Consider the following 27,475-nt stretch of genomic DNA (forward strand, 5'->3'; position numbering starts at 1 on the left):
CTCGGAGACCTCCTCTTCCTCCTCCTCCTCCTCCTCGTCTTCCTCCTCCTCCTCCTCGTCGCTGCCGTTGTTGCTGCTCTCGCTGCCGCCGCCGCCGCTCTCGCTGCTGCTGGCCGGCCGGGCGGCCCGCCCGCCGCGCTTGGCCTTGCCCGGCACCGCCTTCTTCTTCAGCAGCAGGTCGCAGACCCGCACCAGCCCGGCCGCCCCGGGCCCGCCCGGCGGCGGGGGCCCGGGGGACCGGGCCCCGCCGTGGCGCTGCCAGCCTCGCCGCCGCCACCCTCGCCGCCTCCCTCCTCCGCCGTCACCGCTACCGCCGCGCCGACCGCCTTCTCCATGGCCGGAGAGGAGGGAAAAGAGGAGGAGGCGCCCGCGGCCGCCGCTGCCTCGGTCACCTCTAGCGCCGGCGCCGCCGCCGCGCCAACTCTCGCGATACTTCCTGCGGCCACCGCTCTCGCGCCGCTCTCGCGCGCCGCCCCCCTCGCACCCCCCTCGCGCGGCGCGCGCTCCCGCTGTGCCCTCGCGCCGCCCGCCCCGCGCTGCCCGCGCGCGCCCCTTCCCCGCTGCCGGCGACGGAACCGCGGCGGCGGCCGGACAGCCCGGCACCCGCCTTCCCTCCCTTCCCGTCCTTCCCTTCCTCCCTTCCTCCCTTCCTCCCTTCCTTCCTCCCTTCCTCCCTTCCTTCCTCCCTTCCTCCCTTCCTTCCGCCCGCGCCGTCGCCGCGCTCACCGCCCCGGCGCCGGAACCGCCGCCTGTGTCATCACCCTCAGCCCGCTGCGCCTCGGTAAGGGCGGCGGGAGCCTCGGCGTGGTCCCCGCCGGGAGCCTTGCCCGAGAGCCGCCCGCGGGCTCGGAGGGGCCCGGTCACCCCCTCAGCGCCCGGCCGGGGCAGCGCTACCGCCGGAGCGTGAGGGAGCGCGCCCAGGGCGGGAAATCCCGTGAGGGAAGGCCCGTGTGGGAACCGCGCGACGCTCAGAATTCCGCTTAAAAGTGATGGTCTCTCGCACATGCGGGCGATACGCGTCAAAAAAGCAACCTCCAAACGCCTCTTATAGCAGGAATTGGCAGGGGGTGTGGATAAAAGGGTCAGAAAATAAATTGGCAGGGTATCGCTAGAAGTGGTGGCCAGTGAAACCGTGGAGCGCAGAATTCCAGGTAAAAGCGATGTCAAAGGAACAACGGGACGTGGCAGCCAGCGGTGGTCTGTGGTCTTTCCCAGCCTAAGTGTTCCTGGGGTTCTGTGTTGCGCGCCCTTCGTTCCCACCAGGTGCTTCGCATTCCTCCAAATCCCTGCTTTGCAACAATTTTTATGCAATTTCACTAAAAGTGACAAACATTGAGAGGCCCCTGTCAGTTCGAGCGTGTGTCTTTAGTGAAACCCTTCAAATGCGTCGTCGTGCCCTGGTTCAGCCCTCAGGCCCCCTGCCCCAGATCTTCATCCCCAAAGTGTATCTGGGATATTAATACTGTTGCCTCCAGTAGGGCAGTAGCCAAAGTTAAATGTATGTTAAATGTAAGTTAAATATTTATATTGTGGCTTCCTTATTGAAGGAATGGGCTTTGACCATTGTTCTGGAATTGGTGTTTCCAACCAACAATGCCTGTTCTGGTTATAATGTACAGAAATGAAAAGAAATTGTTGTTATTTGTGTACTTGGGTGTTCTCTCTTATTTGGCTCATGTTGGAGAGCACCGGTCAGGTGTGCAGCTCCTCTGAAATCACACATTCCTTTTTTAAATAAATCCTCACCTGGCGCTCATCGTGGAGTCTGCACAGCTCCCCCCAGATCCTGGCGTTGCTGAAATCCCACCAAAACATCCTGATGCCTGCCTCTGGATGTGCCTAATGAAAGGACTACCCGGGTTGTCAGAGCCCCACTGTCAAATTACATTATTTCCAAGTCAGCTGGGAACAACTGGCACAGACTCTTACCCTTCCCATCGAGAAGATGAACCTCTAATCTTTGGGTACAAGGGCTATATATTATTATAGGTCTATATGTTATTTATTCCTTTACAAATATCTGTGCAGATGACTGTTTGATGCAATCCAGGAGGAATAAGCTCTAGCCCCCTACCTCCAGCTTCCTGGTGTGACTGTGCAGGAATCTCAAACCACACCAGCACGAGATGTGTGATGGCAGATCAGTGACAATAATACTTTTGTCCTCTTATAATTTTTTTTTCATTACAATTAATGCAAATGCGTTGATTTTTACTGGTTTGTGTTGTGGTGCAAGCAGAGATTAAACCTTTGACATATGTGTTCTTCAGCATTTATGTTATGTATTATTTGTTGTCATGGTGCAGATGCTCCACGTTCACCCAGCCGGGCCCGGGAAGGGCGGCTGCAGAGCGGGGCTTGCCCTGGGAGCTGTTCGCTGCCCTCTCTGTCCCTTCCCGGGATGGTGTGCGGTGGGGAATGGCCCGAGGGAACGCGGGTACTCTCAGCCACATTGTATCACAAATCCGCCTTTGATGCTGGCTGCACTCGCGCCTCATTCCAAGTATCCGTTCGGGTTGTTAGACTTGGAAAGGCTGCGGCTTGTTGCTGGTGAAGGCAGCCGTAGTGTTTTGTCTCCGTGTGGCACTGTCGGACAGGCAGCCTGTCGGACACTGTGTGTGCCGCTCCTTTTACGGGGTGACCTCTGCTCTGATCAAAGAGTGATCCTCATTCGCCACTGCAGAGCAAGTCCTTTTCCTCCATTTCACAGCACCCCGGTTATCCCCCTCTCCCTGCCCCCCTAGCTGGAGCCTTTTGTGCTGGAGCCCTTCCACAGAAGGGCAGTGGAGCTGGGGGCTCAGCCTGGAGAAAAGGAGGCTCAGGAACTCTAGAACTCCCCCTAGACAGGAGGGTGCAGCCAGGTAGAGGTCGGGCTCTGCTCCAACAGAACAAGGAACAAGCCTCAGGTTGTGCCAGGGGAGGTTCAGGCGGGAAATGAGGAAGAATTTATTCGCAGAAAGGGTTGTCAAGCATTGGGAGTGCCCAGGGAAGGGGTGGAGTTACCATCCCTGGAGCTGCTCAAGAGACAGCTGGATGGGGCACTCAGTGCTCTGGTGTGGTTGACAAGCTGGAGATTGGTCACAGGCTGGACTCGATGGTCTTGGAGGTGTTCTCCATCCTAAATGACTCTGAGATTCTGTGAGTGCAACAGCAAGCAAAGCTCTTGAATTCTTTAGAGAAACTCAGTTTTAGAACCGTGGGGCTCATAAGATTTGATTTTGTCATGGGCAAAAGCTGCTAACACAACTCTGCTCCTAATCTTGGGATGGTTTGAGTGCCTTGGGAAGGTGTGACATTTCTCCAGCACTTTATATTTTAGAAACCCAAAGGAAAACATTCCTGTAAATACTATGAAAATCACCAAGACATAATGAAGGAGTAAATAATCCAGATTTTTTATTAGTTTTTTTTTTTGTGTGTGTGTGTGTGTGTGTCCCAGTTTCCACAAGGGTGTATGACCCATTGCTGTGTTTCCTGTTCATAAGGCTCTTAGGGAATGGATTGCATATCATGAAAAGTCAGTGTAGGCTCTAAATAGGGCAGTAATACCTAAAAAACACATTTCCTTCCCTGCCGAGTCTGTGAAGTTGGTTAACTTTGGACACTTGGGTTTATAGGCAGCATAAAGCTGCAGGAAATTGTGGAATCATAGAAGCACAAACGGGTTTGGGTTGGAAGGGATGTTAAAGATCACCTAGTTCCAGCTTCCTGCCATGAGCAAGGACACCCTTGACTATCCCAGGTTGCTCCAAGCCCTCTCCAGCCTGGCTTTGGACACTTCCAGGCATGGGGCAGCCACTGCTGCTTTGGGCAACCTGTGCCAGGGCCTCACCGCCCTCCTAAAGACTGAGAAAAATTGCAACCCTTTGTTATCTCTTTCATCTGTGATTTCTGCTTCTGTTTATTCCATTTCCTCCAGGTTATTGATCATTCCACTGAGCATTCCACAGGCGTAGTGGGAAAACCTGGGGTCTGGCTTCAGTGAATACTTTCAGGAACTGTCTTCTGTGTGCCAGATTCCTTAAAATGTTCTAAAGGATAAACAATGTGTTGAAACCTCTGCTGTGGTATAATTACCCTCATGGATCTGCTTTCAGTTTCATTTACAGCTGCTGGAAGCAGTGTCATTGTCAAGGTCAGGAAGCAGGGAGCAAGGGAGCATGAGTTTTGTTTGCAATTAATATAGGGACTGAAAAGAGGTTATAACTTCTTGAATTTTTGGTACAACTTCCACAACGCTACCAAGTTGATAATCCAAATAAACTTCAATCCAAACCCCAAATCCTGCCATTCTCACTGATGAACGCTTTTGTTGTCTTTGGTATGTAGAGTTTTGCCATCGTTGCAGCTTCTATATGTGCTGGAATGTTTTTATTTCTATCATTCAGGGAACTGTGAACCCCAGATTGGATTGTTTCAACACACAGACTAAAGGGACTCGCTCACGGGACCTCCCTGGGGCCCAGCATGGAAGATCCGTCTGAAACGGGAGGTAAGATTAACTACCATTAGACCACCATGACTGATTTTAAACAGAAGTAACAGAACTGAAGTTGTTCAGCAAGCATGCAATACCTGCTGTCCAAGGCAAAGGGAGAAAGAGGGAAAAGAACACAAATGTTCGAACATTCAGAGAAGTGCAGTTGTCCCTGATACGCATTTTAGCCTTGTCTAAACCACTCAGTTTTAATCCCAGTAAATTGCACGTGGAAAAGAATTATTTAGAACAGATCTTATGTAGCCATATAATTTGCTTTAAATTACGTTTATTAATCATCTGCATTTCTTCATTACAGCGAGTTTCCTGTGAGCATCTCAGGTGGTGTGGCCTTGCGAGTAAAGAAAATAAAAACAGTCCAGACAGATGGAGAATTCAAGAGGTGCAGCGCTAGCCCAGGAGAAGTGCATAGAGTTGCAGCAGAAGGTAAATTTACATTACTGCTCACACTCAAACCCCTCCAGTCTGAAAGCTCCTTTGGGATCAGCTTCTGCCTGTTTGGTGCAGTAAGGCAGGTGATTTGCTCTTGGCTGTCCTTATCCGTGATCAATGTCATTGGAAACACACAGACATATCCCACTCAGGTGCCTTGAGAATCGTTTGTGCTCCCTCTCAGATACTGGTGGTGCGTGTTCTATCAGCTGCTCTTAGAACATCATGCCAGCTTTGACCACTTCCTCACAGGGAGAACTGTGAAAGGAAAAACAGGTACAGAACACAAAACCTTTCAACAATTGATTCAATGAAGAAATCTGCTAGAGCTCTGTTAAAAAAAACAAAACAGTGGTTCTGTAATATATTCAGTACTTTGCGAGTCTTAGGTAAGAAATAGCTTAAGCACTTGAAATCCTAAAATGCATTACTACTCTGTGAGCCTTACATGTTAACATGCATAAATTATTCCAAAGGTGTGTTTCAGGATCCTAATTTGCTTGAAAAGCTTTCAAAGTTTTTATCCTTTCTTAGTATAAAACGGAAAAACACCATGGCAAATAGAGGCAAACGGCATCTGGACAAGATTCTGGATTCTTGCTCATTCTCTTCAAGTGTGGTCACAGGTAACATAAAACAAAGACAAGACAAATCATACAATAAAGTGAATTTTTTGTGTATTTCAGGTATAAGGGATCTGTAATCCAAAACTCTAAATGAGACCTCTCAAGCCAAAGCCACATCACCTATATTTGAATATTAAAGGTTACTTGTCAAATTAGTATTTTGCTGTTTTTATAAATTTTATTTTTTACTTGCTGACATTTAAAGCAGCATCAGCTGTGGGCTGCACAGGAGTCAGCTAGAAGGTTAAATATTTCTTACACTCTGTGTTTTGCCTGGGTTCAGCCAATCCATAATGATAATTTCTATAGAAACCACTTTTTAAAGTCAACAATTGATTTGTTCTGAAATTAGTCCTTGAAACAGCTTTTCCTAGAGCAGCTTGGAAGATCTCAATGCAAGCAGCTTTCTACTGGCATGCAGAACAACAAGACTCAGGCTGTTTTTTCTCTTCCCATAGAGAGTGTGTCTTGAAAATATTTATCCTCCCAGGGTAGTTTTATCTCTGGATAAGGAAGGGAGTGAGAATCTCCATGTAAAACTCGCTAAGACCTTGGATTCAGTGAAAGCAGTGTAAGAAATGCCTTTGGTATCTCAGAAAGGCACTTGAAGCAGTAGAAGAACATTTTTACAGAATTCAAATTAGAACTAGAAAAACTGTCCACAAGTTTTTGATGGTCTAAAATTCCCGTGAAGCCTCTGTTTTCAAACAGAGCCTGCCCTCACTTGTTGCCTGTGTCTGTTTCATTATCGGCTGCATATTGTGGATCCTGCTCTGCTTCAGGGGCCCTGGGTTCTTAGAAACAGAGCTCGATGTTGCTGTTATTGCAGCTGGACTCAGTGGGTGGCGCTAAAGGCCGGCACCACACCTGCAGCTAAAACCAACCTGATTTTAGCTCTTCCCAATGCTCTGGAAATTAGTTTTCACCAAAACATTTAATTCTTAAATATTTATGTCCTGAATTTTTTTTTTTTGACAGGAAATATGAAGTGATTTTTTTTTGTGTGTAATTTATGTCCAGCGGGCTAAACAAGCATTTCTGTCTGTGTGTGGCATTTACAATGCCACTGACTTTATTGCTAGCTAGTTACAAAGGTAGGAGCTGCCTTGAATATCTCTGTGTTCCTCAATTAGTGACAGAGCTTTTCAATAAAGAGAAAAAGTGCTGGTGGGGTGAATTTTCTTTTTGTCACTTGGCATCCTCTTACTTTCTTCTTCATGCCTCTGAGTTCATTTATACTTTTTTAATGAGAAAATACCTCAAATGCCAAACTTATAACTGTCTAGTGAGTGAGCCTATGAGTGTCTTGAAAGGTAAATCTGGATCTTTTATTTTCATTCATTAATTCTGATGCACAGCCCCAGCTCAGTTTTCTCAAGTGTGTAATTTTCAATGATAGACAAGATATTAATTTCCAATACTTAACTTTTCAGAACTCAGAACTCAGTTTGAATACAAACTCCAGAACTCAGTTTGAATACAAATTACCAGGCTTACCTTCAGACATCACTACAGTCTCTCCATGCACACCAAAGCTCTTAAATGCTGCTTGATTTCAGTGAATTTTAAGGCTTGGATTCAGCAAAGCACTTCACATGCAACATTCACGTATCCTAATTCCAAATCCTGCACATCTCTTTGTTAGATAGTGACTGTCACAAGCCAGAAAAGCATTCCAGAATGTCTGGAGTGCTTTATCAGCATTACCTCATATCTTAGGGAACTTCTCACATTGTGTATTTCTGATGTGTTTCTTTAATTTAAAAAGACTCCTGTAAGGAGAATGCAAACATTCTTCAAGAAAACTGCCTCCATAAGCATTGCACAAATAATATGCAGTAAGAGCACCAAACAAATCACCCATCATTACTAATCAACAAGCCGAGAATTCTCGCCATTATTAATCCAACCCCCGTGAGGGCTGATATCTTTTTTCTCTTTTTTAGACACATCATTGTGGCAATTCTCTGTGATTGTCACTTTCTTTTCCCACAGGAACATGAAAATTTTCTCAGTTTTGAGGTCTAGGGCCTCTGTGCAAATAGTTCTCTTGCCAGTAGGTGGCAGATTTCTCCTGCCTGAGAGCTTGGAGAATGCTTCATCGGGCTAGTTCTTATGGAATGCTGATACCTGTTTATTCAGGACACAATGTAGCTTTCCCCGTCAGAGCCCCCGTTTAGGAAGAGATTAGGCTTGAACATAATTTTTAGAGTAATCTGGATATTACCTAGGCTAGACTTGCTTTTGCAGGTACATGTCCTACTCATCCAGTAACCAATCTAAAAACATTTCTGTGATTTGGTGTGAAATAACTTGCTTAAAATATTGTAGGGAGGGTTGAAAATCTGCGTGGAAAGATCCAAGATACAATCACCCTTTGATTAAACTCGGTTTCCAGAGAAATCAGGCAAGTTTTGGCACTGGCTTTGACGTGACCAGAATTAGGTCAATGCTGAACATATTTCAAAATCCTGCACAGAGGGCCTGGTAACCTTAGTGAGTTGCCAAAAATCTCCTTAAGCAATATCAGTGCCCAAGAGACAGGAGTCTCTGCCTAAAGTGCACTTACATACTAAAAGCAGGAAGGGAAAACCTGATTTCCCTTTCAGAAGGGGAAGCAGGTAGGTTGCCTACCTGATAACAAAGAATCAAATAAAATAATCTTGCTTTTGTTTGAAAACTAACTAACATAATACACAGAAGTTCCTTGGCAAGCCTATTCTCAATCTCAATTTCTCCACACAATAATTTTTAATTCCAATGTTATGTTGTTCTGGATTGAATTTTATGACCAGCTTGAGTGTGAAGTTTTCTTCTTGTGGGTGGACAGGCAAAATAACCTAAGCCCATGTCAGTGGAGTTTCTGTTTTGTGGCAGTGGGATAGTGGGAATGACATGGAACATTCTATAGCCATGAGTCTCTGATGGCACAATCCCAGGGTCCTGGGGGAACTGGATGATGTGGCCTCCAAGCCACTCTCCATCACCTTGGAACAGTCACAGTCACCAGGGGAAGTCCCCAGTGACTGGGAAGAGGGAGACTCTTGATAAGAGGGGTAGAAAGCAAGACCCATGGAAGCACAGACCGGTGAGCCTACCTCTGTGCCGGGGAGGACCTTGGAGCAGATCTTAAGGAATCAATGTTGAGGCACATGCAAGACAGAGAAGTGATCCAGGACAGCTTCATTAAGGGCAAATTGTGCCTGACCAAACTGCTCCCTTCATGATCATCAAATCCACCCAATAACCCAGCACTGGCAAGTGCACCAATGAAGTGTGTAAGTTAACTGAAAATTTTTCACTTGAAACATGAGAGTACTGATAAACTTCCATAAAATCCAGTTACATTTCCATATTGGCTCTGACAAACCTGCAGGGAGGGCAGGCTCTGTACTAGAGAGATTTCTGTCAAGTGATACAAGAACATTTGTATTCTGGCATGTCAAAGGATCCATGCCAGAACTCCTCCTTGCTGACAGCCAAGAGGCTGCAGTGCCCAACAGTGCAGCAGGACCTCAGAAACCATGAGACTTGCATTCATAGCAGACTCTCAGCATTTTCAGGCTTCCTGGGCTCACCAGCAACAGTGTCCTCAGTCTTGACTTAGCACTAGGCTGTCCTCTCTGCCAGAAGGAACTGGGAGAAATTGGGTTCAACACATAATTTGCCCAGCTTCCAATCTGCAGTCCAGGGAGCCAGGAATCTGCCTAGATCTGCACTGACTTTAAGGGAAGCCTTAAGCCTCTTTGCCCTGGGAATAGCTCCAGTGCCTAGACACCCACTCTGTTTTCCAGCACTCAGAGTCAAGGAGGAAAGCCAGAATCCCAAGTTCACACTGAACTGAAGGTACCAGAGAAGGGCACTATGACACTAATTGTTCTAATTTAATTTCCCGAGCTATTTTTTAGACTTGTGGATAGGCTGTGGATATGCCTGACTGGCAATATTGCAGCGCTGTTGGTATGAGCAAAAAAGGCCTTTGGGCAGAAAGCAAATGTCAAGGACTGTCAGCATGGGGCTGGAGGGCACCACAGAGGAATGCCCTTGGGAGTGTAGCCTCTGCCTAATTGATCCAAAAGACAACACCAAAAGCTTCATGTGCAAAGAGTTTGTTAATATTTCTTTGCATGGCTTAAGGATTCTCAGTTTAGTGTTCAAATTTAAAAACTCAAACCAAACATCACAGCTATTTGGGCTTTGCACAGCCACAGATCTGCCTGATAGATCTCCTTAGTTCCTCTGATGTATGCACTGATCTTTTGATAACTTATTTAAGAAAACCACATGAACTATAAAGATCTTTGCTAAGCTCAATCGCAGGTTTTGGTCTCTGATGAAATTTTTCTGATTCTGGGAATGTACTGAGGAACCTTTCTTCTAAAATCAGGTGTTCCTGAAGGCCCTCAAAGTCAGAGAGACTGAATTACAAATCCCAGTCATTCACCCCTTCAAAAATGAGAGTTTATAAGCACTACTCTAAAGAAAAACCAACAAATAAACCAAGCAACATTTCCTCAGTTTTGTATTATTTCTAGTCACTTCCTTAACTCTAGGAATCCTAGGTCACCAGAATTACATGTTATAGTGCAACAAATCCAGGTAAAGGAGAACATGGGAAGGAAAAGAGCAACCTGAAGAAAGACAATGTTTTGTTGCAGCTACTGCTGCAAATCCAGTTCTCTTCTAAGAGATCATTACATCCTGGTAATATCATTGGCAATCTGGAAGTACTGAACCTGGAACTACAAGCCAGAGCTCACCTAATAAATGTGGTCTGCTTGAATGCTGCTTGAAAAACAATTGATTTTTACAACAGAAAAGTACTGGTACTTGGATCTGACTAAATGAACTTGGCTTCACAGGCTAAGGCAGAATGTGGAAATATTTCACCTTGCCTTTGGATTTCACTTACGGGGACAAGATGCTTCACATTTCATTTGTGGAACCTCAGAATTTGTGATTGCAGCATAATGTGCAGAAGTGGACTGTCCTTTTATGTCAGCAAGTAAACGACAGTGCCAAATTTTAAAATGTCTTGTCCTGCCTGCTCCAGTAACGAGGACGTAAAAATGGTTCTACAAACTTTTCTGCTCCTGCTGAGGTACCACCTGAGGCCCTGACTCTCAGCTAAAGAAATTGCAAAGACAGCAGGGGATATTTGAGGTGGAAAATGCTATTCTTGCTCCAGGACTTCATTTAAAACTACTATATTTTCATTTTTCAAAGTTGTGAGGGCTTTATCTTAAGAAATTGTTTGCTCAGGAATAGAGGAAAGGCTGAGAAAAGAATCACTCCCTTTATGTCCTTAATGCTTGAACATTTACAAGTTGTCTTAAAGAGATGAACTAGGATCTTCCCAAGAAAGAAACCAACAAAAACACCCCAAGGCCATAACAGAAAAACCAGCACAAGAGAACAATTATAGTAGTAACACAGTCTGTTTCTATGGAGATGGACATGAAGGAGAAAATATTTACCAGCTTGGCAGTTTTTATGCCAGAATGGGAAACCCCTACGTTTACAATGAAATAAAATGGAAAATAAGGCAAGTAAGAGTGTCAGCACTGCCAGGTGATGCAGTAACATTGTGGGGGGACCTGCAGAATGGCAGAAATTTTCCACAAGTCCTACAGTGCCTCTAGACATACAGGATTTTTTTAAACTGCTGAAGTGTTTCAAGTTGAGAGCAAAACATGTGACTCCCAGAATCACTGATTTTACATATGCTTTGTTTCTGATTTTAGCACATACACCTGCTTACACTTAGCAAAGAAGTTAGTAGACATTTTTTTTTTTTTAATTGAAGGTTACGGATCAATGGCCCAAAGAAATGCAAAACAAAAAGATGCTCCAAACATTTCCTGCTATTCCTCAAAAGTTTGCATTATTTCTTTTATTGCTAAAGCACATCAAACTTAGGAAAGGAATAATAACAATTTCTTGCCAAACAGAAGCTTTCAACTTAGGCTCTTGACTGTACCACATTAAATGGCTCTTCTCTCCTGCCAAAGGCCATCAGGTATCATAGCAGAGCAGCACAGCAATTGGAAACTGAGTGCCAAAGAGTTTCTAGGGCACAAGTGAATGCACTGGATTCCAAAGGTCTCTGGGAGTTATGTAAGAGGAAGAACATAGATCTCCACCAATAGTCCTACCATGGACCAAACATCAATCACAGCACCGCAACAATTTCAGTTCCAGAGACAATTATTAAAGACATTATAAGAAATACTGAAGAAAAATCTCTTCCTGAGAAGGACTTCCTGAATAGAGCAATGGTGCACCTCGGGTATTTCTTTCCGGCATCTATTTACTATTTAGATACAAAATTTAGACATGCCCATACCAAGATATAGCACTGATTTTTGTTGAGGGACCTTAGAAATGGATAATAGATGAAGCCCATACTCAGCTGTCTTATGGATTACCTACTTGAACTGGCAGAGCAAAAAGTCACAGGGACATGGAAAGTAGAGACAAGTTATGAGAAGCCTCAGAACTGTTACCCTCACAAAGCACTGAAGGCTGTGTATTTGTATATATTCAGGAAATCGAATGCTTAATAGGCCAAGCAAAGCTGTTCTTGTTCCTGCTGCCAAAGAATGATGCTGACAAATGGTCATTAATAAGGGAAACAGCTACATCACTACACTGTGGACTTGGGAGACAAAGGGGTAGGGATGCCAGAATGGCCTAGGGATCAAGTGTACAGGATCAGCAAGAACAGTCATTCTTGTGGATTCAAAAATCCTTCTCTGAAGGATCAAGAGCTCACTAACACTGCAGGTTAACATCTGGCTGATGCCAGAGGATGAACAGGTGAGTACCAGAACTCACTGAGGACATGCTCACGAGACACACCTGACACGGAATGCCATTGGCTGCACCTGGGCAAGTCTCTGCCTGAAACCCCTTCTGTCTTTGTGTTTGGTTTGTATCGATGAGTCCATCTCTGCTCAAACAAAAGCCGTGTATCTGACATGTTTGACCCCTTCTGCACAGGAGCCAGACATCAGCGATAAGAATGGCAAACATCCTGCACCAGAGCAGGAAAATAAAGTGATGGCTGATACCTCTCCATGTGTCCAGAGCTACAGACATTTATTTAGAAATATACTGATCATTACAGTTATTAAAAAATAGCTACTCACTGTGGCCACTGGCACAGGAATGTCCTGTCTCTAGGTTTGCTGTGTGCCTCATGGTCCCGTCCCACAAACAGAACTATAGGTCTTGAAAAAAGGAAGAAACAGCAGTAAATAAAATCGAGGGCCCAAAAGTAAAGAGGTTCTTGAAGTCCTTTGGGTTCTGAGAGATTACTTGGAAAAGTACCAACTTCCCAAAAGGGCTCTGACTGCTGTTCTCATGATACATCACGTTTGTTTCTCAAGAGCCTCATTCCATATTAGTACACCTCGGTCCACTGTTTCTACTCTTCCACTTTGCACAGGCTGGTATGATGAAATATTTTAAAAGTATGTATCCTTTTTATTTCCAGGTCAATTACTCTTGGAATTATTGTCCTTTGGTTCCCCACACCTGGAATAAAACTAGTTATCACATGTAACTTTAGACATAAATGAGTGTGAAAATGGATCATCCTAAAATGCCATTGATAAATTCCTTTTTCTAAAGCCAGGACAACTGTTGTAGTGAAATCAATGCAGTATGAAAGCACAGAGTAGCAAGAAACTCAGTATACTATTTAATATTGTTAAACAAACATGAGCCCTGGAGTTCAGCTCTCAGCAGTTATATGAACCATTGGCATGAAGTACAGGACAGACAACAGAAGATATCTAGAAATAAACATGGACCCTGTATTCCAAACTTACATATTAACTCCAGGGGACCAGGAGTATTCTTGCTAACACTGCACAATGATGAAAAGGAAAATTCCAGAGAGCTTTCAAGAGGCAACATTGCAATCACAGTGCTGAATTTCAGCTTTGCCCTCCCAGCCCTTAGCTGAAGTTTTCTGGAGACTTCTTTGGTACGGCCTGAGAGCATCTCAAGAGCTGTTCTAAGACATCGTTCACAATACCACAGTTTTTTACCGCCTTACAGTTACCCACAAAATACCTAAATGTGTGTTTCTGTCCCACTGAATGCTCTCTTAAGATTTGAAGGGAGATGGCTCTTCTCTGACAGAAGGATATGATCAATAACATAATTACAGACTGAATTAACAAGCTCCTTCCCCAGATTTTATTAGGCTAAAGTAGCACGCGTCCAAAAGGTCCAGATTGCTCCTACACTCATCAATTCCCATCATTCTCCAGAAATGTGGGATTTTGCTACAAGCACCTGAAAACAATCCCCATGTCTAATATTATGATATTTCTAACATTGCTTTTCTGCCAACCTGGCTTTCCTGCACCATCCTTCATGTCAGAGTTATCCAAATAGCCTCTTAATTCCCAAAACAGAGCCTTGTTCATTTATATCACTAACAGAATGCTGCCTTTTACCTACAAAAATATCAGGAACAGACTCAGGAAAATGCAGACTTTTTTTTGGCAACAGGAGCAGCCTGTAGAAATTTAATTGTATCAAACTATTCTGTGAACTCATCTCAGTTGGAGAAAATAACAGCCTTTCTGGAACACAAGATGCATTGCCTAGGCATTTTCCTGAATGAAAACTGCCTGCAAATATTTTGAGCTAAGACATACCATTTGCCTTATTTCAAATGTCTTTAAAAGCTCACACTCAGAAGCAAAAGGAAGTATTATGCATGTACTTACTTAGTCAAATTTCCAGAAAACCGATCATGGAATTGTTCTTACTATTCCCATTAGGAATAATATGGAGTTATGGCAAAACTGCCCATCTGAGGAAGAAAAACGGAGTAAAAAAAAGGGAACTTTAAAGAGTAAGGAAGAGTTTAGAGAGCACACGCTCAGCCCTGCCACGTGGGTGCTCAAGAAGCAGAGCTGCAAGGCAGCACACAACCTCCAGCTGTGTGGGCTGATATCCACACACTGGGGACATCAATTAATTAAAATAAATGGAGGCATCTCCCGCTGGGAAGCTACATCACTTTGCACTCAGCAAGGATCCAGCCTTGTACTTGTTTGGGAATTTTTGAAGCATCTGTATCACTGTGTGCCCTGAAAAGTAATTTTGATTTATTCCATGTCCTGGGGCTCTGTGCAAACTGCACATTTTTCCTATGTCTGATCTCCTAAATTACTGACTAATCAATTGAAATTTTTCAGAGATGAGAGCAATCTTTAATTAAGAGATTACTCTTGGGAGGATGTGAGTACAAATGAGAAATTGCAAAAATTCTGAAATGAACAGCTCTTGTACATGTTTACCCATGTGTTTGGCTGTTTTCTGGGTATCAGTGAACACCAGTACCCACGGAAAAACAGAGCAGGACCCAACAAATTCAGGAGCTCAAAGCAGCCACACATGTCTGGATTAGCCATCTTGTCTCAATAAAGTGATTTAAAATTAAAATTCTCTAATTTCAGGTGGACTGAATGGTCTCTGGGTGAGCTGTTGCTATACAATACCAACATGCTTTGCTTTTGAACAAATAGTAGCAAAAAAAAAAGAGGCTACAGGATTAGCCCTGATGACTTTTTAGTCTGATGCCTTGAACTCCTTGTTTGTCATTTGATAAGGAAATTTACGCAAAACTTTATCTTTTTTGGGTGCTGGAAGGTTCAACCTCTTTGGGAAAAAGGCCCACAGTAACAACATAGAATAAATAACTAATACCAAATTAATTTTTGTCAAGGGCAGCTGAAGTTTTGTAATCTTCCTCAGGCCAAATGGCAATCCACAAATGCCAGCTTGAGGGTTAATATTTTACAAGCACGGGTAGTGAAGAGTATATAAGCAAATGCTCTTCCTTCAATCTTCCTAGCATTTTTGAGCAATTTTGCTCACATCATAATCTGAAACCATGAAGTGGTTAACATTAATTTCATTTATTTTTCTCCTGAGTTCTGCCAGATCCAGGAACCTGCAAAGAACTGCACGAGATGCAGGTAAGAAAGGACTAATTAGTTCTCTTGGAAGTCTTTTTTCTATCAATTTAATGTCTTTAATATAGTTTCACAAATAATTTGTGGGAGCCTGATCCATATTGAACAGAAATATGTCATTGGCTTGAAAATAAACTAAATGAAGAGACAGTGGGGAGATGGGTAGGGCACTCAGGACAAATGAACTGAGCAAGTGTGGTGCCATCCTTCTGCAGCATCTGTGTGGTGCATGAACTGATGTCAGTGAGTCAGGATCTGCTCCTTTCCACCATGGAAAAAGCAGCTGCACTGTGCTTTGGAAGTTCTGTCTTTTGACACGTTAATAACTGTGTTCAGAAGAAGAAGGTTTGCTCAAATCAAACTGCAGCTGCATTGCTTTATTTGCAGCGTTTGGGGGTGGTGGTTACCCAAAGGACACATGTGCTAACCCTCAACAGTAAGCCCCAAATAATTTTGAGTATCTGAATTAAGCAGCTGCTTAGAGAGGTAAATATTCTATTAGGATCATAAAAATCACAGGCTGGGGTTCCCTCAGACAAACAAGCAAACCTAAGAGTTGGGTACCTGTAGACAAATGAACAAGAAAGAGTTCAAGTTCTTCAGTTTTTAAGGCCAGAAGTCAGGTGAATGCTGCAGCTTGGTGAAAATGTGGCCCCTGGTGCCCAGAATGCATTTCTCAGGGCCCAGCACAGGCAGTGTGACAGCGAGCATCACTGCTCCCTCTGTTTTTCTTGCCAGACCACAAGAGCCCCATTGCCCACCGCTTCAACGACCTGAAGGAAGAGACATTCAAGGCAGTGTAAGTGAACGTTCGGCCTCCACCTTCTGGGTTTTTTGTCTAGCTTGATATTGTACCCAAAAGGGAAAGTAAGACACACTGTAAGAGCTCACAGGGAGTGTGTATGTCTCGCTGAAACACTGACTTAGCCCGTTATTGTTACTGCATAACCTAGAAACATTTTAAGACCTGCAAATGTCACAGTGACTTCCTTGTTCTCTGGGAAAAGAGCTCCTTGGAAACCTTGAGGAAAAGCCTCTGTTCCTTTTCTGAAAATAGAGAGGCATGAGGAATATAGGTTTGATATCCCTAGAATGAAGAGAAATCACGCTGCATTGGCAATACTGCCAGAAAAAAACCACAAACTACCAACCTCAAAAAACAAACCTGTGACAGGTTTTCTGAGACAATTCAGTGATCTTCATTTGAACCTGGTTTTGGGAAAGACAGATGGCCCTGACAGACACCTAAGTGCTGACAGAAGGCAGCCTGAAGATCATAATTGGTAACATTGGCCAAATCCAGCTTAGGTCATGGCAATTATGAGTTATGATTTATCTCTGGTAAAAGTGACAGAAAATTCCAATCACAGTTTCTCTAGTTTGTTTATAATTTAGTATTCAAGACTTTTTTATTGGGAAGGTAAACAGGTTATTGGGAAGGTTAAAGGTTAAAAGGTTATTGGGTTAAAAGGTTATTGGGAAGGTTAAAAACCTGTTCAGAGAGGAGGAGAGAACAAGACAGATGTGGGATCTGGCACTATTCTGTGCATGGTATTCTGGTGAACCTTTGTGCATGTAATTTGAACAAACCAGTTCAATTCAGAGGCACCTTTGAAAACATTGCCTGATGTTTCTCAGTCTGCTATTCCAAACTGTGCTTTGTGTTTCAGTGCCATGATCACATTTGCCCAGTACCTGCAGAGGTGTTCCTACGATGGACTGTCCAAGCTGGTGAAGGATGTGGTTGATTTGGCACACAAGTGTGTGGCTGACGAGGATGCTGCCGGCTGCTCTAAACCCCTGGTAGGCAGTGAATCCCTCACTACTACTGCATTCCTCATGGCTCTGTGCAGCTGCCAGGGTCACCCTCCTTGAGCACTGACACCTGAACCTTTCACGGGGGCTGCTGTCACAGGCCAATGCTCAGAATTCAGTGCTTAAACAAGGAACTTGGTTTTGTCAGGTTCTAAACCTCTGCCTTTAAGAAGTGCCTAAATGATCCATGGAGACATGCTGGAGACCAAATACCACACTTTGGCACATTCAGCTTAGCATTGCCTGAAAATAAGTGTTAGCACCCAGTACAAAACCCCAGCTGTGAGGTACAGGCCTCATTCTAGGCATTAAAATGACCCAAATGTGTGGATTTCCACACTGGGGTGACTTGAAAAGGTGTGTGTGCTAATTTAAGGCACTTGGTTTATGAGGGTTTAAGAAATTCCTCTAAAATCAGGTAACAAAAGAAGTTTGCAGGTATTTAGGATCCCTGGGCATCTGACAGTTTCAGCTAGACATTAGCTCTCCCTAAAGGTTTCCATCAAATCCTGCTTCAATTCATCTGAAAACTCAGTTTAGTGCGATTATAAGTAAAAGGAGATCACTGTCTTGCACAGAGTATTTTAAATTATTATTAACTTTTTTCAGTAAAGCATTGGAACTGTTTGATATTAGACTACATAAAACAAAACTTTGTAAAATTATTAAAAACCAGTAGATTATTTTGATTTTTGGTCTAAATCTTATTCAGAAAAAATGGTGTTTACTGTTCAGCCTGGCTTTTCTTTTGCAGATGAACAGAAATACACTGCACTGTCTATATATAAACACTAGCTCTGACCCTCACACCTCCCTTTGCAGCCCTCTGTTTTCCTGGATGAAATCTGCCAAGTTGAGAAGCTCCGTGACTCATACGGCAGCATGGCTGACTGCTGTGGCAAGGCTGATCCTGAAAGGAACCAGTGCTTCCTGTCCTTCAAAGTGCAGCACCCAGACTTCGTGGCACCCTACCAGAGACCAGCTGCTGATGTCATCTGCACCGAGTACAAGGACCACCGGGTGCAGCTCCTGGGAAAGTAAGGAAAATGGCCACTTGTGGTGTCCCATCCTGACCACATTTTCTCATTTCATGCCAGAGCAGAATTGTGCAGTCAAAACAGGGGTTAAGGATCACATTTTATACATCTTGGATGACCTTTCCTCCCCAAACCTGCTGAAAACTCAGTGTTTCCAATATTAACAACTTATTTGCTCCAGCTTCCCACTACTCTTTGTGTAGTTGGCAAAGATGAAGAAAGGTAACAGTGAAAGGAATAAAAACTGGCAATAAAATCTTGGTGAAAGGGCCATTGATTAATTTTTCACACTGAAAATCAGAACTGTCAAATATTTGACCACACATTTTAAAACATGGATGTGTGTCAAACCAGACAGCTGACAACATCAGGAGTTCACCCTTCACCCACAGTTACTGAGTCCCGCCTTGCCAAGAGTGAGACTTAGCAGAGCATTTCCCATCAGCAGGCATTATCTCTCAGAAGCAGATTACTAAACTAGACTTCTAAAGTAGAAGAAAAGTTAGAGAAGCTGCCAGAGGTTTAAGGCCATTTGCTGTTGTCACTGGAACACGGAGCTAAGGCTTTCCTTTCCCTTCTAGTTTCGTCTACACCGTTGCAAGAAGAAACCCCTTCCTGCACGCCCCAGCCATCCTGGGCCTGGCTGCTGAGTACGAAAATGCACTTAAAAGCTGTTGTGCAGAGAGTGACATTGGTGCTTGCTTGGATGCAAAGGTACAGCAGCTTTGTCTCTGTGGATAAACACTAAGAAACTGAGTGAGAAACAGGCAGAATTTCCCTGTTCATGCAAAGCTTTGCATGAAGAACTTGAAGAGACAGGCCAGGATTAATCCTGTCCATTGGACATAATCAGTTTAACGTGACAATGTGTGTCCTGTTACCACAGGCAGCTGCCATCAAGGAAAGAGCCAAGAAGATAGATCTGAAGCAGCAGCACGGATGTAGACTCCTCGAAAAGTATGGTGAGAGGACTTTCCAAGCAAGGTAAGTGCCAATCACTTTTTTTGATGCAATGTAGGCTTGTCAGCCTGTGAGCCTGCCTGCCCTTTTTTTTTAGCCACCAGGAATTAGATGAATGAGTATTTTCTTGAAATAATCCTGACCTACCTTATCATGTGTTAGTGAGAGAGACCTAGGAAAAGCTCAGCTGTGAGAGTTGCAGAGCAATTAAACCATCTCTGGAACCAGTCCAGAGGATGGAGAATTAACTGTTGGAGTGTCCCTCAGAACCAGAGTCACAGTGTGCTTAACCCACACTTGAGCCAAAGCTGTACCCTGTCCCAGTGCCTACAGCTTTCAGTGATGGACACATCACTAGTCAGCAGAGTGAGGTGCTAGTCTGAACCTTAAGCCAACCAAAAAGTCAGACTTGGCAGAATCACAGTTGTTAAAACATTTGTTTGTAAGACAAAGACAAAATTTTGCAATTTAATAAATGGACTGCCTGTCAGGGCACAGAGAGGTGCTTTCATTCTGTGGCCGGTCTGATACACTAACGTTGACTAGGATTATTTTAGACATAGCCAGCTTTCATTTAAAGGTATCATCAGGACTCTATCTACATGTGCCAAGGAATCTGAAGCGCTTTCCAGTTGCTCAAGAGTGATGGAGAATACTAGGGTGTGATTCTTACAGGTCAGGCACAACAGGGAAACCACAGACTTGTTCCTTTCTGGCTTTACTGCTGCAGATGTTGATGCCCTTTTTTTTTTTTTAGCCACCAGGAATTAGATGAGAAGAATGAGTGTTTTCTTGAAATAATCCTGACCTACCTTATCATGTGTTAGTGACTTGCAAGGTTTCTGTTCCCTACAGTGCTGTAAAACAAGTGCCTCTTTCTCCTTTTCTACCCAGTAAACTCGTCCATATGAGCCAGAAATACCCCAAGGCTCCATTTGCAGAACTTGTTAAGATGGTGCATGATGTGAAGGATGTCTACAAAGAGTGCTGTGATGGGGACATGGTAGAATGCGTGGATGACTGGGTGAGCTCACTATTTTAAAACAAAACTGACATATTTAAAAGACATATAGAAAGATAGTAATTTGTGCAGCTACACGTTCACAGTCCAGGGAACTTAAACTCAGCACTGCTGGAAGGTTCCTCAAGCACTGAAAAGCTCAGGATCAGCAAAGTTGACTCAGGAAGTAGGTTTCAGCCCAGCTCTGGATCTAGCCCTGTTTAATCATAGGGACAAGAAGACATTGCTTACACTTTATCCAGAGTGTTTGGCCCAAATCAGAACATTTATCAGGGAGGTTGTTTGATGGTATTTATTCACTTCAACTCAATCATAAATATAGGGAAAAACAAGCAGAGGCAAAAAGGCTGCAATTTCTTCTCCTGTCCTGTCGAGCAGCCTTCCTGTAGTGCCAACGAGTCCTAGAGAACAGATGAACAAACCTCTGCAATGGTGAGATGCTGTCAATATTGCCGGGCTGACTCAAACCTGGACACACTTGTTGGCCCAGCTTGTTCCAGTGCTCTGGGGTTTGTCCTCTATCAGAGCTGGGTATCTTGGCAGGACTGAGAAGATCCATCAGGCATCCCTGTGACAGAGCACTCAGTGCCGTGCCCTGGCTGTGCAGAGTTTGGGTTCTCAGTGTCTAGGATCAGCAGGGGAGCCATTCACCCTGCACAGCCCCCTGTTATTTCTCTTTGTGTCAAGACAGCATTTTTTAGCAAAGGGCTAAGTCAACAGGTGACCTGAGTGAAAAGAGAAGAGTCTGAAGCAGAGAGAGCAGATTAATTAACCTGTCTTTAAGTTATTATTTCATAGTTTGTCTGATACTATGTATTATTTTACAGTCAGCGCTCGTGGCCTCTTTGTGCTCTAAACAAGATGTTTTCTCAAGTAAACTCAAGCCCTGCTGCGAGCTGCCAGCTGTGGAAAAGACCAAGTGCATCATGGAGGCAGAGTTTGATGACAAACCTGACAATCTTCCTTCACTAGTTGAAAAATACGTTCAAGATAAGGAAGTGTGTAAAAGCTATGAGCCAAACCATGACGCATTCCTGTCAGAGTGAGTAGTGCCAACAGCATTCCAAGCTCACTGTCCACCTGAAATGTCCTTGTTATTCCTGCACTGTGCTGAGGAAAGCAGCATGTTATTCTCTGTCTGCCCTTGTGCCTTTCAGGTTTGTTTATGAATATTCACGAAGACACCCTGAGCTCTCCACACAACTGGTTATGAGGATTACAAAGGGATATGAAACACTCCTGGATAAGTGCTGCAAGACAGACAACCCTGCTGAGTGCTACGGGAACGCTGTAGGTGCAAGGCTCTGTTTGCAGATGACTAGAATGCCTGGCTGGCACCTGTCATCAAAGAATTGGGCTGAGAAGCTCCCACACAAGTGCATACAGAAAGCTTTTGGAGACACTAATTCCAGGGGAGGTTAATGTCCTGGTGGGAGATGAAGCAGTCCACAGCCATGACAAGGGTACAGGGTTATCTCAGATCACAGAGTAATTTCATTTGTCACACCACGTTATTTCAGACAAGTGTCACTCAACTGTCTGATGCCTCTGTACCTCAGCTGTGATTCTGCTTTCCTGAGGCTGACAAGTAACAGCTCAGTTATTCTTTGGGCTCCACAGCCTACACTGAGTGTGGCTGCTCATGGATTGTGATTGGAGTGTGCACAGCCAGCACACACAGACACCTCAGCTTAGGTCTGATCCACAGCTCAGTCACACACAGGACACAGCATAAGCTGAGTTCCCAAAAGCTTTGGCCAAGAGATGTTCCCCTCATGGTTGATAATAATTGGAAATATTTAATTGATTTAAACAAAAAACCATAAACCCCCACTGCTTAGAAAATAAGTCCAACAGGTAATTAATTTAAATTAAATTTTTAAAATGTGGCTGCCTTTTTCAAGGAAATTTCTGTTAGAACTCAAGGCCCACTAGGGAATCAAATCCTGCCTACACCATCCTGGCTATACAAAAGTCATCAATCTTGCAAAATGAGTAGTTGTAGATAAGGTTTAGAAGAGGTCAGAAGTTACATTTGTATGACCGGTAGCAGCAAGTCCTGCTCTAATATTACTAACAAATTTCTACTTGTTTGTAGCAAGAGGAACTGAACAAGCATGTCAAGGAAACCGAGGATGTTGTGAAGACCAACTGTGAGCTGTTCAACACCCACGGCGAGGCAGACTTCCTCAAAGGGTGAGCGACCCCTGACAACTGCTCTGCAGTCTTCACTTGTGCTTCCCCTTCAGTGCCCTGGATGTGCTCTGTTTGAAGGAAACTTTAGTAACTGTCACTGTGATTTGACTTTGGCAGAATTCTGGTCCGCTACACCAAGAAAATGCCTCAGGTATCAACCGAGACCCTGCTGGAAATCGGGAAGAAGATGACAGCTGTTGGCAAGAAGTGCTGCGGTCTCCCCGAGGACAGAAGGATGTCTTGCTCTGAGGGCTATGTGAGTACATGGAATTATTCTTTTCCCTTCTCTTGGAGATTTTTCTTGTTCACAAAAACACTGAAATCTGGTGAGATAGCAAACACAGTGTTTTTTAATAAACACTATGCTGAGCATCTACCTAACAGAATCCCAAGTCTGTTCATTTTTTAATGGATGTGACAGCCTACACAGCTAGCTGATGGTATCTTGTGAGAATTTTAGTTAAGCTTGGCTTTCTCTCAGCAAGCAAGAGTGAGTTCATAGAACTGGGAATCATAGAATGGCCTGGGTTGGAGGGACTCTCAAAGATCATCCAGTTCCAGCACCCTCCCATGAGCAGGGACACCTTCCACTGGAGCAGGTTGCCCAGAGCTCCATATCTGAGACTGTGGCAGGTTGCATTTGGGAAATGTCCTAAAGCAGTGTCCTAAAACCCTCAAACCTACTGATTGTAGTCCAGCCCCCTGACTGTTTGCAGATGAAGAAATGCTTTCCTCCAGGAATACCTATATATTTTAAACACGTACCATTTCCCAGCAGGTGTTTCCAGCTATGCTGTTATAATAAAAGCATCACCTAGTTGCTGTGTTTTTAGGAAGATGTAACTAACCTGTGCCCTAATCTTTTCTTTTCAGCTGAGCATGATCATTGAAGACATGTGCAAGAGGCAGGAGAGCACCCCTATCAACGAGCAGGTGTCACAGTGCTGCAATGAGCTCTACTCCTACAGGAGACCCTGTTTCACTGCCATGGGCGTGGACACCAAATACGTGCCCCCAGCATTTGACCCCATGATGTTCAATTTCGATGAGAAGATGTGCACTGCTCCTCCGGCCGAGCGCGAAGCAGGGCAGCTGAAGTAAGCTCCCATCAACACTTTGCAGGGCAGCTTTTGGCATAGAGCACTTTGGGAGTACAGAAGGAAGCTACACCCTGTTTTGTCATCTGACTGGGGCTTCACTAGTGACACAGAAAACCAGAGCTATATGTTTGCACTGACCTGGTCAGCCTATAACATCACGTCGTTTGGAAGAGGCAAAAGAGAATTTTTTCTTCACTTAAAATCTCTCTCTCAACTGACCAGTTTCATGCAGGCCCATTGCCAGCGCAAATCTTGAGATCTACTTAATTAGGACAACATACAGATCATTTCCCTAAGTTTTTACCCAGTTGTAACTGAGTTAATACAAAAGAAACTGATGGTTTTGTCAGACTGGGAGTCCCCAACAGGCACAGGGTCACCTAGGCATGACAAAAAACCTCTCAAAGGAGCTGAGTCTTGGGGGAATGGTGTCTTGTAAAGCAAGAATCCGACTACAGCAGGAAAGATTAATTGTGTCTTGTGGCTTTCTTTTCAGATTGCTCGTCAACCTCATCAAGCGCAAGCCCCAGATGACAGAGGAACAATTAAAGACAATTGGTGGGAGTTTCACTGCCATGATGGACAAGTGCTGCAAGCAGGCAGATGTTGAGGGATGTCTTGGGGAAGAGGTACTTTCTATCTCTTTAAAAAAAAAAAAACAAAAAAAACCCCACACAACAAAAAGAAACCAATCACAAAATACACACACACAAAAAAAAAACCCCACTCCAAAACAACAAAAAAACCCAAATAAAAACAACCAAAAAAACCCCAAACCACACACAGGAGCCTGGAAACTGAGCACTGGAAAGTTGTTCTGCCAACCGTAGTGGTCACTTGTCCATGTGCCCTTACAATGACTGGACAGAGCTCACTGTGAATCTTGGCTGCACAGATCACAGTCACTGAACACTTTCACATGGAAAGATTGTCTGGAGGTAGTTTAGTCAAACTCAAAGCACACCTCAGTCCTAGATTAGATGAAACTCTCTCAGGTCTTGTCAGAAAAGCCAAATATCTACAAGCCACAGTTGAAAAATAGCCATGTGCAGAATTTAACTTCATCTCTAGCATACATAAACTTCCTCTTGTGCTACAGAGCCTCACAAAATTCTGGGATTGCCAGTAAAAAGCATCTGGATCAATTCTCAGGAAACACAGACACATTGGGAGTTTGGCTGATTGTCACAGAAGAGGTTTATCTGGAGCCATGTGCCATTGCCAGGAAGTGTAAATGACAGTTTGCAGTAGCAACCTCATTACACTGTAGGGCACAGAACTATTACTAATATCTTAAAGTGTTATTATTTGAATTATTTTTTTATTTATATCCAAAGTGTAACATAGTTAAACATACTGGGAAGACTTAGGAAAGAATTATTTTGTCTCCAATCAGTTCCAAAAGTTTCTTTCCCTCTCTGACAAAAGTGGAAGACACACAACACCTGGCGGCTCCTAGGGTCAGGAAGCACCACCAGAATTATCCTCTGAACCACAATCCAGGCACGAGTTTCAGTTTCTAGCAGTTCCTTCTCAAGCACAACCTGCTTTTGTCCTTGGCTTCTCGCTGACAACTGTTTGTGTTCCCTTTCCCAGGGTGCTGCCCTAATAGTCCAGAGCAGAGCCCTGTTGGGAATTGGTGTGTAACCTAAGGTAGGTAGCAGCACTGACACACAAACCCCTCTGGCTGTCAGTCTGTCTGCCCCTTCCTGCCCACCCTTCCCCCTGCTTAACTTCCTTATCCCCAAAGAGCTTCCAGCTTCCCTTTAACCCCACCTGTGCCTTCCCCAGTTGTTTTACCATCTGCCAGTGCTGCCATTTACAAACCACTCCCTTTTGTCTCTCCAATCCAGGCTGCTGGTGAGAAAAACACGAAGAAAAAACTTCCTGTGTAACTTCTCCCACCCCTTACCCGTTTTCATTCGGTACTGAATGAATATTTTTCATTAATCTTCTGTGTTTTGTCACACTGTGAACTTTTCAATTCCTTCACTAAAATAATTAAAAAATAAAGGCTTTATAAAACCATACCTGTCCCTGTCTGCTGGTGACCACCATGAGGCAAAGCTCAGCAGTGCTGCCTCCACCAATGGCCGTTCTCAGTAGAATATATGATGACAGAGTCTGTATTTCAGATTTTTTTTTTCTGCTTATTGCTCTCGGAAAGTTTTTATGAAAGAATATGAAAATTTAGCTAGACTTTAACACCCTGATTTGATCGCATGTTGATTTTAGACTTTACTTCAGCCATTATAAATTAAGTTTCAAAGGTACTGTTTGATCTAAAGACAACGATTAGCAAGGACCTGATCTAAAACACAAAAATTATTTTACACCAAGCACAGATCAAGCATCTCTTCATTTGCAAAGAGTTGCAAACAGCCCTGCTTTTAAGACTCTCTTCATCTCTTAACTCGATTTTCAGGAAGTGTTGTAAATTTTCCCCTGAAAAGCTCACCACCTAAATCATGCCCTTCACTACAGCAAACTCCCCGGAGAGACATTTCCTGCTCCTATGCCAACAGAACCGTGTCATTTGCTAGGACACATTTCAGTCCATCGGCCCGGGGCGGCTCAGCCCGGCCCCGGCTCCGCTCCCAGTCCCGCCGCCGCTCACCGGCTCCGCGGCACCGAGGCAGAGCAGGGGCGAGTGCCGCCGCCGGCTGCGTTCGGCCCAGCTCGGCTCGGTTCGACTCGGTGAGAGCGGCGCGCGCCGGGCCGGGGCGCTGTGCGGAGAGCGGCGGCCGCTCCCGTTGAACACCGGCGTCCCCTCAGGGCTGCGTTTGTCCCCACCCTTTCTCCTGGGGGCCCGGCTGCCGCACGGAGGGAGCGCCGCGGCGATGGGCTGTCGGTTTCCCCGAGGAGGCTCCGGCAGCGAGGGCGTGGGCGGGTCACGTTTCACACGAGACCCGTTCGTGCTCCGAAGCTGAGCCTAAGCGAGCCCTGCTCAGCCCAACTCGGCTGAACAGAAGAGACCATTACGAGCCGGGCCAATCGAACCCAGTTCAGCCGAACCGAACCGCGCTCGGCCGAACCCTGGCTGCTGCTCTCGTGCCCACTGATTAGCGCGACTGCAGTCACAGCCTAATGATCTCCTGCCTGACCCCGCGCTCCCGTCCGTGTCCGTGCGAGGGCCGGGCCGCGGCAGCAGCAGAACCGCCGCCGCCCTCAGGGAGCCGAGCGAAGCCGAGCCGAGTTCGGCCGAACCGAGCCGAGTACGGCAGAACGCCCCCGAGCGTCACCGAGTTTGGCCGAACTGACCCGAGCTCAGGGAGCCGAGCCGAGCCGAGCCGAACGCAACCAGCGGCTCCGAGTTCGGCCGAACTTTGCGAGCGGCTCCGAGTTCAGCCGAACCGAGCCGAGCTCGGCCGAACGCAGCCTCCTGCTCTCGTGCCCATTAATTAGCGCGTGTGATGGACTTTTAGGCCAAAGTATTTCCCTGTTGATTTCCCTGCCTCTGTTTCCCTCTTGCCTTCCCTGTGCTGTCTCAGCCCGCTGAACTTCATACCCCAGAACGGCCTTGGCTCCCCTCCACCCTCCAGTAAATCCCATCTTCCCTACTTTTCTCATGTCCCTCTCTTTACTGCTTTCCTTAGCTTAACAAACCCCCCCTGCCCCGCAAGCTTTGTTTTCAGGCACATTCGGTTCGGTTCATTCGGTGCCGCCTCAACGGCGCCCCGAGCGCCCCCTGCCGGAGCCCCGCTCCGCCGCTCGGGCTCGGCTCACGGCCGGGCACCGCCGGGCCCCGCTCCGGCTCCTTGCCGCTCGCTGCCCGGGGCCCGTCGGCAG

At 45.1% G+C, this 27,475-nt stretch overlaps 2 protein-coding genes and 2 long non-coding RNA genes across 13 annotated transcripts in view; 2 read left to right on the forward strand and 2 right to left on the reverse strand.

Moving 5' to 3' along the window:
* Positions 1 to 1,144, reverse strand: part of ANKRD17 (ankyrin repeat domain 17) — a 69,024-nt gene extending 67,880 nt beyond the window's left edge. For all 7 annotated transcript variants that reach the window (XM_039701886.1, XM_039701885.1, XM_039701884.1 and 4 more), the window contains exon 1: positions 1 to 1,144. In XM_039701886.1, coding sequence (XP_039557820.1) covers positions 1 to 1,005 — 1,005 coding nt within the window. In that variant the 5' untranslated portion in view covers positions 1,006 to 1,144.
* LOC120498778 lies at positions 645 to 12,679 on the forward strand. Of its 4 annotated transcripts, XR_005626735.1 has the most exons (5): positions 645 to 781; positions 4,389 to 4,492; positions 4,797 to 5,206; positions 5,465 to 5,556; positions 10,419 to 12,679. It is a non-coding gene; the product is annotated as an uncharacterized LOC120498778 (long non-coding RNA). The 4 variants fall into 4 exon arrangements; XR_005626736.1 differs by lacking the exons at positions 5,465 to 5,556; positions 10,419 to 12,679 and adding an exon at positions 5,617 to 5,631; XR_005626734.1 differs by lacking the exon at positions 10,419 to 12,679 and having other exon boundaries at positions 5,465 to 5,610.
* Positions 4,750 to 27,475, reverse strand: part of LOC120498779 — a 24,401-nt gene continuing 1,675 nt past the window's right edge. Inside the window, exon 2 of the long non-coding RNA XR_005626738.1 lies at positions 4,750 to 5,188. This is a non-coding gene — a long non-coding RNA (uncharacterized LOC120498779). The remainder of the gene's footprint in view (positions 5,189 to 27,475) is intronic.
* Positions 15,405 to 25,714, forward strand: ALB (albumin). The gene is made up of 15 exons (XM_039701890.1): positions 15,405 to 15,560; positions 16,296 to 16,356; positions 17,228 to 17,360; positions 18,195 to 18,409; positions 18,991 to 19,123; positions 19,296 to 19,393; positions 20,264 to 20,393; positions 21,218 to 21,432; positions 21,548 to 21,680; positions 22,489 to 22,586; positions 22,704 to 22,842; positions 23,460 to 23,683; positions 24,183 to 24,315; positions 25,283 to 25,339; positions 25,540 to 25,714. The coding sequence occupies exons 1-14, from the start codon at positions 15,476 to 15,478 to the stop codon at positions 25,331 to 25,333; spliced, it is 1,848 nt and encodes a 615-aa protein (XP_039557824.1). The 5' UTR covers positions 15,405 to 15,475; the 3' UTR covers positions 25,334 to 25,339; positions 25,540 to 25,714.

The sequence above is a fragment of the Passer montanus genome, unplaced genomic scaffold (assembly GCF_014805655.1).
Source record: "Passer montanus isolate IOZ18808 unplaced genomic scaffold, ASM1480565v1 scaffold150, whole genome shotgun sequence".
Classification (NCBI taxonomy): Eukaryota; Metazoa; Chordata; class Aves; order Passeriformes; family Passeridae; genus Passer; species Passer montanus.